This window comes from Mandrillus leucophaeus, unplaced genomic scaffold (assembly GCF_000951045.1).
Source record: "Mandrillus leucophaeus isolate KB7577 unplaced genomic scaffold, Mleu.le_1.0 Scaffold59, whole genome shotgun sequence".
NCBI classification, from domain to species: Eukaryota; Metazoa; Chordata; class Mammalia; order Primates; family Cercopithecidae; genus Mandrillus; species Mandrillus leucophaeus.
In genome coordinates this window covers 4,428,000-4,439,345 of record NW_012106363.1, presented here as the reverse complement: position 1 = coordinate 4,439,345, position 11,346 = coordinate 4,428,000, and the positions used below count along the sequence as shown (strand labels likewise).

General features: G+C 47.5%; 1 protein-coding gene across 4 annotated transcripts in view; it reads right to left on the bottom strand.

Moving 5' to 3' along the window:
• The window catches only part of PHB (prohibitin), a 10,824-nt gene extending 1,944 nt beyond the window's left edge, over positions 1-8,880 (bottom strand). Inside the window, exons 1-7 of one of the 4 annotated variants that reach the window (XM_011999302.1) lie at positions 8,824-8,880; positions 7,168-7,282; positions 5,685-5,846; positions 3,343-3,485; positions 3,130-3,171; positions 3,055-3,089; positions 853-866 (exon numbers count right to left, since the gene is read on the bottom strand). In XM_011999302.1, coding sequence (XP_011854692.1) covers position 866; positions 3,055-3,089; positions 3,130-3,171; positions 3,343-3,485; positions 5,685-5,846; positions 7,168-7,255 — 471 coding nt within the window. In that variant the 5' untranslated portion in view covers positions 7,256-7,282; positions 8,824-8,880 and the 3' untranslated portion in view covers positions 853-865. Of the gene's footprint in view, positions 1-852; positions 867-2,232; positions 3,172-3,338; positions 3,486-5,684; positions 5,847-7,167; positions 7,283-8,823 lie in introns of those variants that run through there. The other 3 variants (XM_011999303.1, XM_011999301.1, XM_011999304.1) reach the window with 3 other exon arrangements.
• Between the last annotated feature and the right edge of the window lie 2,466 nt (positions 8,881-11,346).

The window sequence follows — 11,346 nt, the reverse complement described above, 5'->3', positions numbered from 1 at the left end:
AGGACAGTATTAAGACTCCCTGAAATTACATACAATTTTGAAATGGCTGGGCCCTGCGTCTATTTGCTTAACAAACATTTACTGTATACCTACTATCGCCAGGCACTATACTAGACTTGTTATAATCTCTGAAGTTATGGAAGATACAAAGCAACGCAAGTCCCTGCCCACACAGTGTTTTCATTCTCCAAAATTAAATCTATTCCTCTTTTCCCATTTTATTTCTTGCTGCCCCCATCTCCCCACCAATTAGGGATACTGGTGGTGGGAAGAGGGGGACAACAATAAACATCTTTGCAAATACCAGAAAGACCAGGCTGCTACGCAAATACACTGCGTCCCATCGCATTCTTTGACACATCTGGATGGATTTAGCACCAGAAAAAAATCCAGTGACGAAAGCACATCTGGTGCAACGTTTGATCTTTTTTGCTGTCAGCTTTCACTATGTAACTATGGTTAAAAATGACTTCTCAGTGAAGCTGAAAATTCTCCAGGAGAAACATTTTCATTTGTAAGAGAGTGTTTTTGATCTCAGAGAAGTGGAAGAAAAATTACCCTTCGGTGATTTCGGAACATAACTCCACATATCCTTGACTAGCCCCCGAAGACTCTGGAACCAATTGCAGAAGTACAATTCCTTCAAGCCCCTTCCGATTATCCCGGAAGAAGGGATGACAGATGATGAATTTCCAGGCCACCCAGCAAATGGGGAAGCTGAGTGCAGGAGAAAGGGGAGAGAGGCTCCTGCCATCTGGTTGAATGCTCACCTTTTCCACCACAAATCTGGCCCTCTCTGCTTCCTGCTGAGCCACCTGTTTGGCTTCCACCGCTTCTGTGAACTCCTTCCCGAAGGTCAGATGTGTCTAAGGGGAGAGAGTGAGCACAAGATGAGGCAGTGTGATTGCTTAGACAGCACTGCTGGGACGCCTCCACGGCCGCTGGAAGGAAGAGGCCAGCAATGGCTCTAGCAGCTGAAGGCATCTGTGAGGCCAGAACACTCTTCCATCTCTGTATCTGTATCCAAACTGAGTTTACACCCAGCATCTCTGGCTGCCCAACTGCTCCTGTACATTACTCTGTCACTCTCAGTGCAGCGAGCAACCTCATGTAGCAAATGGCGCCTGGGGCTTTTGATGGGGCCCACGGGCACCAGAAGGTATCTATTCAATCGACCACCTCCCCAGAGGAGAACTGTGGGTTCTAAGACCCCCGCCACTGACTAGCGCTCTTCCAAGGGCCTTTGATGCCTTGTTCAAAGCCCAAGGAAGGCCAGATGCAAAACGGGGCCCCTGAGAGCGAGGGAGGCTGCTGGTTCCCAGGGATCCAAGAGCCTGATGCTCTCTGCTTATGGATTAACCAGTCCACTTCTTCCCATAGCAGCTCCACCACTGAACAGGAAGAGGACGAGGGGTGGTGGAACGCAAATCATGCTATTCCCAATGTGAATGGTTCTGTTAAAGGGTTTAAAAGAAAGAGAAAGCAGGTAAAGTCATTGGTCGGGCTGAGGGTTTAGAAGTCTGATGATCCATAGACCTTCCCTAATCATGTCAGGTCTGACGTGACTGTCCCTAACCATAGCACAAACAATGGGAAGGGACCTCAGCATTCCTAATGCCCAGCCTAGAGCAATTTACTTATTCATCCTACTTTTTATTGAAAAAGAATCAAGAGGAGAGCATTGGTTTTGCCATCAGATTCTAGTTGTTTCACTTCCTCCGCTCTCCCAGCCTCCGCTTTTAAAAAAGCAGCCCCGAACTGCTCCTGATGAGTAAATCCTGGTCTCATTCTCTCCCAGAATGTTTAAGCTCCGAACTCTAACTGCAGCTGTTGTACTTCGCCTGATCCATTTCTAGTCTCTCAGTCAAAGTTTGGGTAAGAAAATCTGATCCTGAGAAATGAAAAATGAAATGTATAATTAAGGAATAAAATTTATTTCTAAAAGGGCCAGCTGAGGGCAGCGAATTCCCCATGAAACCTAATTTTCTTCTCACACCTCTTAGACAGGGTTTCCTGTGGTCAGCCCACATTTCCCCAGAATGGAGTATGTGGTTAAAGTCTAGTAAAATGCCAACTTTTCCCTTAGGTTTTTACGCAGCGTTTTCTCACAGCCAAGGTGTTCAGGTTCACAGTAATTACCAGGGGAGGGCCTGCAGAATGGCTGCAGCCTGGCCTCTTGCCAGCAGAGGGAGCCCCAAGCCCCTGGGGGTTCCAGCAGGCGGAGCAAGGTGGAGCAGTGCCCCGGGGTTAGCACTGGGTGTTGTCCAGTGGCTGTTTAAACAGCTGCACAGATGCTGGGGGAAGCGGTGCCTTTCCCTAGCGATGCACGGGAGAACTGAACAGGAAGCACTTTACCTCACTGCCCGAACAAATCACTCCAAATGATTTTTCCCAGAGAATCTAGAAACACGACCCTTCCCCTCACCCTCCTCAACCTGAAACGCTATCCTGCCTGTATTGCTTTCTGTCTGAGTTATGACATCCAATGTCATATAAACACACAAGCTATAGTGTCTCAAGAGGATAGCTTACACCTCAGAGATGTCCCTTGCCCTCTATACCAGGCCTGGGGGAATCGAACCATTCGTTTACACTCTATCACCTTTCACTAGGGTTCCCAGAACTTCCATCACTGAGCTTCGGACTGTAAGTGTTAGGAAACTCCCAGGGGTCAGGCTGGGAGGTCTGTGCTAGGGATAAAGACTACCGAGCTGTTCTCTGGTCTCTACCAGACAGTTTCTGCCTGTGTCAAACAGGGTTAACAAGACATCACTTTCTGGGTAACACAGTTTGGAGAATGTAAAACATTTAGTGGTTAGGGACTATCTGGATACAACCAGAGGTCATAAGAAAAATGTGTGTGGCAGGGGGAAGGCAAAAGAACCCTCAACTGAAAAACCCACAGAGACTGCCTCGCCTCAACATGTTGCTGTGTTTTCAAGTCTCACATCTAGCAAAGCAGAAGCAGGGACCTAATAGTGTCTGCCCAGAAATGGAGCCAGGCACCTAACGAGAACTGCAGCCCCTTCCCCTCGGTCTCCCGAAGGATCTTACCAAGGACACGTCATCCAGGATGAGCCCAAAGGTGGCTGCTCGCTCTGTAAGATCGTCGCTCACCTGCCTGGAGACCAGCTCTCTCTGGGTGATTAGTTCTCCAGCATCAAAGCGAGCCTGGTTTCAAAGGGAGGAGCAGAAGGGCAGGTCAGGTTAATGAGGAAGCAGAAAAGGAACCAGGAAACTGCAGCCACATCCCAACCAACCCACTGCCAAGCGCTTCCTGCCACCTGGCACCCTTCTGGGGGGGTGCTCTGGGCTTGAGGCTAAGGGCCCCTGTTCACTCACCACCACTGACTTGAGGATCTCGGTCGTGATGGATGGCAGCACACGCTCATCATAGTCCTCTCCGATGCTGGTGAAGATGCGAGGAAGCTGGCTAGCGACGGGCCGGAAGAGGATGCGCAGTGTGATGTTGACATTCTGTAAATCTTAGGGTAGGGGACAAACACTGGAGTTAAAAATAAAAACCACTGTAGGAAAACAAGTGCTTTTTTTTTAATTTTTCCTTTTTTTGAGACGGAGTTTTGCTCTTGTTGCCCAGGCCGGAGTACAATGGGACGATCTCGGCTCACAGGAACCTCCACCTCAGGTTCAAGCGATTCTCCTGCCTCAGCCTCCCAAGTAGCTGCGATTACAGGCACACGCCACCATGCCCAGGTAATTCTGTATTTTTAGTAGAGACGGGGTGTCACCATGTCAGGCTGGTCTCAAACTCCTGACCTCAGGTGATCCACCTGCTTCAGCCTCCCAAAGTGCTGGGATTAAAGGTGTGAGCTACCGCGCCTAGCCACAAGTGGTCTTTTATATGGCCTCTCCTACTCCAATTTGCTACAATTTTTATTTATGTATTTTGAGACAGGGTCACATGTTGCCCAGGCTGAAGTGCAGTGGCAAGATCAAGGCTCACTGTAGCCGCCTTGACCTCCTGGGCTCAACTGATCCTCCTACCTACACCTTCCAAGTAGTTGGGACTACACAGGCACATACCACCACACCCAGTAATCTTTGTACTTTTTGTAGAGCTGGAGTTTCGCCATGTTTCCCAGGCTGGTCTCAAACTCCTGGGCTCAAGTGATCCACCTGCCTCAGCCTCCCACAATGCTAGAATTATAGGTGTGAACCATTATGCCTGGTAATTTTTATTTTTTATTTTTAGAGACAAGGTCTTGCTATGTGGCCCAGGCTAGACTCAAGTTCCTGGGCTTAAGCATTTCTCCTGCCTCAGCCTCTTGAGTAGCTGACACGTACCACTGTGCCTGGCTCCAAATTGGCTACAATTTATAAGCAAATCTGCTGATTATAAGATCCTAGAGGGCAAGGAATAGGTATGCCTGGTTTCCTTGGCAGAGAACCCAACAGAGCATCACAAAGAGTTTATAATTTCTTAGAACATTCAGTGATAGCAGCTTTTTGGTATCCCCTGAATGCCCTCAGATACACGTAATTCAGATTATATGTTTACCAGGCGCCATGTAACGCTTGCAACACCGAACATTTTAAGACAATAGACAGACCAATGCTAAGAATTGTAGGGTGAGGCCTTTCCAAGCTCTGGTGATTGTGGCCAAGTCAGGAGTCAGCCTTGGAGAGGTTAGTTTGGGTCTGGTGGAAACCGTGTTAGACTAGCAGTCCAAAGATCTGGGCTATTTACTAATGATGTGGCCTCTCTAAGCCTTAGCCAACCTGAGCTTATTTCCTTGTCTATGAGAATGGGGACAATTTCATTTGCTTTCTGGGCCTTGAGGAAATGTCAGGGAAAACTGAAGGAAAAAACAGTCGTAAAAGCACTCTGTCAAATGTGTAACACATATAAGAGGTTAATAGACCCATCTATGTTCTGCTTCTCATTACTTGGGCCAGTTAAAGGATCCAGGGAGAGAATTATACCTTCCCCTGGACAATTCAGGCCTGCAAGGAGCCAAAGCACTGTCATGGCTTGCTTACAGACGTCAACAATATGGACCAAGCGCCCATGAGACAGAGCTCTGAACTGTGCACCAAGAGAGGTGGGCAATGTATTAATACCGACAACTCCCTGATCTCTGGAAGCTCCTATCAATAGTTTTAGAAATAGGTACATAATGTATCCTGAAAACAACTGCAAAACAGTACAGAAAGAAATCCCAAAGAGGTGGGAAGTTTAGAAGCAGGCTTTTTTTTTTTTTTTTGAGACAGAATCTCACTCTGTTGCCCAGGCTGCAGTAAAGTGGCACGATCTCAGTTCACTGCAACCTCCGTTCCCCAGGTTCAAGCGATTCTCCTGCCTCAGCCTCCTGAGTAGCTGGGAATACAGGCACCCCCCACCACTGGCTAATTTTTGTATTTTTAGGTGAGACAGCGTTTCACCACATTGGCCAGGCTGGTCTCGAACTCCTGACCTCAGGTGCTCCACCTGCCTCGGCCTCCCAAAGTGCTGGGATTACAGGCATGAGCCACTGCACCCAGCCATAAGTGGATATTTCTAAGATTCCATATTGAACTCTCCAGGGCAAGTAGTCCAGTCATTCCTGTGATGTACAGTCCAAACTCTTTTGGATCCTGGTATCCCACAGATGCTCTGGCAACACAAAAGAGCAGAGCACCTCTTCCACACTCCCTACTTTACCTGAACCACAGGCAAGACTCACCTTTGCTACCAGTGATGACCGGCACATTACGTGGTCGAGAACGGCAGTCAAAGATAATTGGTTTCTGTACCCATGGGATGAGAAAGTGAGTCCCTTCCCCTACCACAATGTCCTGTACTCCACGGAACCGGTCAAAGATGACAGCTCTGTGCCCAGCATCCACTAGGAAGAAAGGATAATGACATGTCATAAAAATCTTCTCATCCTTTAAACAAAAGGATCATGTCTTTGAAAGAGCCCTGGTGCTTTCTGTTCACTTATTAAGTCTCCCCTCTTCTCTCTGTCTTCCCCAACTCCTGGTCTCTAGAGACTTCTAAATAGCTACAAAACTAAGCAATCACTTCCTGTTCCACATGTCCCCAAGGATTGGAAATAGGATCTGTTCCTTAGCATCCTTTCTCCTTGAGGGAACTGGCTATTGATTTTCTGAATGACCATTCTATCCCTGAACTCCCACCAACATATTTCCAGGAATCACCTACCAAAACTTCTAAAACTCACTGAGGTCTTCCCAGTTACCACATATCCAAGGGGCTCCAATGTAACCTAGTGCTCCCAGAAGCAGCACCCTCATTATGGGAATCCTACATTTAGGAGGTCCCACTCTTTCTTCCTAATAGCTCTGTTTCTCTAAAGTTTTAAGGGGTTATAGAGCTGTCTTGGCAGAGAGAGAAATTTATGATGGCAAATACTGTCTAGTGGCAGGTGTGGCCAAAAGGATCACAGAACTGCTAAGATGTGTCATATAAGCCAAGCAGGCTTTTCTAATCAGCTGCCTCTCTGAACTTTATCATTGGTCCAAATCTTCACTCTGAAAGTAAAGCTCCTCTTGTCAGCCAGCCACACACCAGATGGGTCAACCTACTGCTGCTTTGCAGCATGTGAAACTGTTAGAATGTCAGAGTTAAAGGGGGTCCTACAGATACAGTCAGGTCAAATCCATTGCTTGACCAATGAGGAAGCTTCCACAAACCCAGCTTAACCCCCCTCCTACACTGTTAAAAGCTGGGCAGTGCACCTCAAAGATATTTCTTCTGAAACTATCCAAATTCAGCAGAGCAAAAGCTCCTGTTCCGGACAAGGTCGCCCAAACAGATCTGCAGCCTTTGCTGTTATTCCACATGCAAGAAGAGGAGAACAAATGAGATCTCCATTTCAGATAGCCAGGGCAATCCAGACACTGCGCAGCAGCATTTGGGTGGTGCGGCTTCACTTCACCTTGACAGGAGCCACTGGACACACCCAACTGGGAAGTGGGCTGGGAGGCTCTTTTTGAATAAAGGCTCTGAGAGAACCTATGACTGAAAGGTCAGGGACTCTGGTAACAGTGCAGTCCTAGGGTATGAAATGGCAAGAGATGAGCCCTCTTGGCCACAAACATATTCACCGACAGCAGCTACCATCAAGAGTGTCACATGGGCTATGCAGACCAACAGAAATCTCCCAGGAAAGTGCAGTGACCCACTGTCCCTCCATGCCTCACCATTATATAAGGCAGAGTTCACCACGCCTCCTGCAACAGCTAAGGCCAGGCCAAACTTGCCAATGGACTCAAACACTTTGGCAGCCATGTTTTCTTCTGCTGGACCCTCTCACACCTAAAGGGATAAAAACAAAATACAATCAAACTTGATGCCAAATCCTCAGAGAAGGCCCTCTCTGACACACAACAGTCACTTTTCAACCAGGCTATTTATTTCCCCATTCCTGAAAGTGCTAAATCATCCATTGAAGGATACCTAATAATGCTTTGTAGCTTGTAAAGTGTACTATCAATGCTTCTGCTTTTTTTCCCCCCCAGTTTCTTTTCTTTCTTTTTTCTTGAGACAGGGTCTTGCTCTGTCACCCAGGCTGGAGTGCAGTGGCGCAATCTCAGCTCACTGAAGCCTCGACCTCCCAGGCTCAATCTTCTCACCTCAGCCTCCCAAGTAGCAGGGTCCACAGAAGTGTTAAATTAGCTAGCCACCACGCCCAGCTAATTTTGTTCATTTTTTTGCAGAGATGGGGTCTCACTACGTTGCCCTAGGTGGTCTTGAACTCCTGAGCTCAAGTGTCCCCCTTGCCTCGGCCTCCCAAGTGTTGGGATTACAGGCATGAGCCACCATACCTGGCTGATTTCTCTTTTTTTTTTCCTCAACCATTTAAAGTAAGGTGTCTGGGACACTTGGTTCAATAATGAAAACAATGCATGGGCTTGAAATCCATAGAGAACTTAGCACCATACTAAACCACCCTCTCATTTCCTGGACAAGCAGGCCCCCAAAAAGAGGCTGTGTGGTTGGATTGCTGCAATTATGGTTTGAAAAAATAACTCGAAAAATGTGCTACATGTTGATGCCAACCAAAAAAGTAACCATTACAGCTAACACTTATATCAGGTAGCCTAATAAAAGAAATTTGTTTACTTCTCACAATTACCCTATGAAGCATATTACTACAGAGGAAACAGAGGCACACAGAGAGGTTACATGAGAAGCCGAGATTGCAGTTATTAAGTGGTAGAACCAGAATTAGAACCCAAAAGTCTAATGCTAGCAGACACAGCTTTCCTCCTCACCATACTGCTTCTCAACATTGTGTATTAGGAACGACCTGCTTCTTATGGAAGCAGGAGCTGGATGACATCCTGGGGCCAAGATAACTTAAGAACCCATTTGGGAGAAAGGCTCTAACTAGTTGCACAGGGACAAAGAGTTCTGGAATAACTGGGAGGGTGGGGCTGAGGCGGGGTGGGCATAAGCACAGTTGACCTAACTAGAAATCACTCTAGCATCTAACTTTCTAACGCTCCGCCCCACCGTCGTTGCCCGCTCCAGCCTCAAATCCTCCCTCCCTACTTCCCAGACCTCAACTCCTGAGACTACCTTTATCTCATCCAGTGCATTTAAATCTTCCTTCTCCAAGGCTGGGACACCTGGCCCTTTCCATTTCTAATGGCTTCTGGATTATTCCTCACCCTGCCCCCATGGACACCTCCCTTACTCTAAGCAACCCCTGGCTCGTCCCGGGCTCAGCCCCTTCTCCCCTCCCTCACAAGTCGGACTCACGCACGCACTCTCCTCGCCCAAAGTGCGCATCATGGAGCACAGGACTGCAGAGACGCCCAGAGACTGGCCTTTGCCGCCCCCTCCATTCTCACCTGCTTCCACTCTGACCTCCACATGAATTCCCGAACCACGCATACTGCACATGCGCTCCTCTGCCCCGCCCGCTTTCCAAGATCCAGGCTTCCTATTGGTGGAGACGAGAGCTGCGAGTTCTGGGAAGGGTGGCTTAGAACCTCACCCTGGTTCCACGGCTCTTAACAGATGAACTACAACTTCCAAAAGGCTATGCAGCGGCGGGCCCGCGAAGAAAAGTGTTTTTTCTTTGGTGATCACCGCGACGATGTTGCCGCAAAGCCTTTTGGGAGCTGTAGTTTCCTGGGGCTAAATGCACGTGCCTATCCTGTATAGCGGCTAAGACTGAGGAAAGGTGAGCCTTAGGGCTCCGGGAAAGAGGAGGTGGGCGTCCAGTTGGTGGCAAAAATGAGTAGGGGCAAGTTTATGACTGATGAAAGAGGACAGGTAGAACTCTGGGGGAAGTCGTGGTGAAATCAGCGGCGGGCTGAGACCCTTTGGGAGAAACGAAGGGCCGTCTTCCTTCCAAAGCCCTGTCTGCAAACGTCCTCAGAGTTGTGAGACATTGATTACCAGACCCAGAGAGAACCATCTGTGCTGAAACACTGAGACCAACCGAGAGGAAGGAATTCATTCAGGGTCATGCACCGAGTGAGAAAAGGGGCTCGGCTTGGAATCCAGGTCCCCTGAACATGATTTTAAAGAAACGTTTTATTTGGAACAGTTGCAAGAATAGTGCAAAAGAACGCACGTTTAACTTTGGCTCAGATTCACCTATTGTTAACAATGTGCTTCATTTGTTTTATCATTGGTTTCTTACCTCTCCCCTCCTCCTCCCGGCCGCCGCTCCGCCGCCCCACCTCCGTGTGCGTGTTTGTTTATTTTCTTGTTTTTGTTTTGTTTTGCTTTTTTGTTTGTTTTTGAGATGGAGTTTCGCTCTTGTTGCCCAGGCTGGAGTGCAGTGGCGCGATCTCGGCTCACGCAACCTCCGCCTCCCGGGTTCAAGCGATTCTCCTGCCTCACCCTCCCGAGTAGCTGGGATTACAGGCATGCGCCACCACGCCCGGCTAATTCTTGTATTTTTAGTACAGACGAGGTTTCTCCGTGTTGGTCAGGCTGGTCTCGAACTCCCAACCTAGGTGATCCACCCGCCTCGGCCTCCCAAAGTGGTGGGATTACAGGCGTGAGCCACCGCGCTCAGCTCTCATTCTAGTTTTTACCTCCATAAGATCAACTCTTTTAGCCCCCACATAGGAATAAGAACGTGACGGCTGGGCGTGGTGATCACGCCTGTAATCCCAGCACTTCGGGAGGCCAAGGCCAGAGGATTGCTTTAGCCTAGGAGTTTGAGACTAGCCTGGGCAACAAAGTGAGACCCTATCTCTACAAAAAAATAAAAATAAAAAGTAGCTGGATGTGGTGGCATGTACCTGTAGTTCCACCTATTCGGGAGCCAAGGTGGTAGGATTGCTTGAGCCTGGAAGGTCAAGGCTGCAGTGAGCTGTGACTGTGCCACTGCACTGCAGCCTGAGTGACAGAGCGAGACTTTGTCTCAAAAAAAAAAAAAAAGTATGGTCATTTTAACAATATTAATTATTCAATCCACCAATCCGTGAACACGAGATGTCTTTGCATTTGTTTGTGTCCTCTCCAGTTTCTTTCATCAGTTTTGTAGTTTTTATTGTAGAGGTCTTTTTCCTCCGTTTTTGTATATTGATTTTGTATCCCGCAACTTTACTGAATTTATCAGTTCTAAGAGATTTTTGGTGAAATCTTTAGATTTTTCTATATGTGAGGTATCATGTCATCTTCAAAGGGGGACAATTTGCCTTGTTTTTTGTTTTTTTTTTTAAGACTACTCAAGTGCAGTAGTGAGAAGTGGAGAAAGAGTAGAACAAGGAGTTCAATCTGTAACTTACTGTGAGATTGAGATAACTCACTACCTTCACACTGGTCTGACTGACTTCCTTTTTTCCAATTTGGATGGCTTTTATTTCTTTCTCTTGCCTGATTGCTCTGGCTAAGACTTCAGTACTACGTGGATTAAGAGTGATGACAGTGTGTAGGGTACAGTGGCTCACGCCCGAAATCCCAGCACTTTGGGAGGCCAAGATGGTCGGATCTCCTGAGGTCAGGAGTTCAAGACCAGCCTGAGCAACATGGAGAAACCCCATTTCTACTAAAAATACAAAAAAAATTAGCCCGGTATGGTGGCGCATGCCTGTAATCCCATCTACTCGGGAGACTGAGATAGGAGAAACACTTGAATCCGGGAGGCAGACGTTGCGATGGGCCCAGACTGTGCCATTGCACTCCAGCCTGGGCAACCAGAGCACAACTCCATCTCAAAAATAAACAAATAAATAAATAAATAAAAAAGTAATGCAAGTGGGCATCTTTGCCTTCTTCCAGCTCTTAGAGGAAAGGCATTCCTCTATTACCTCATTCAATATGATGATTGCTGTAGGTTTGTCATTTATGGAGTTTATTATGTTGAGATATGTTTCTTCTATGCCTAATTTGTTGAGAATATTTATCATGAA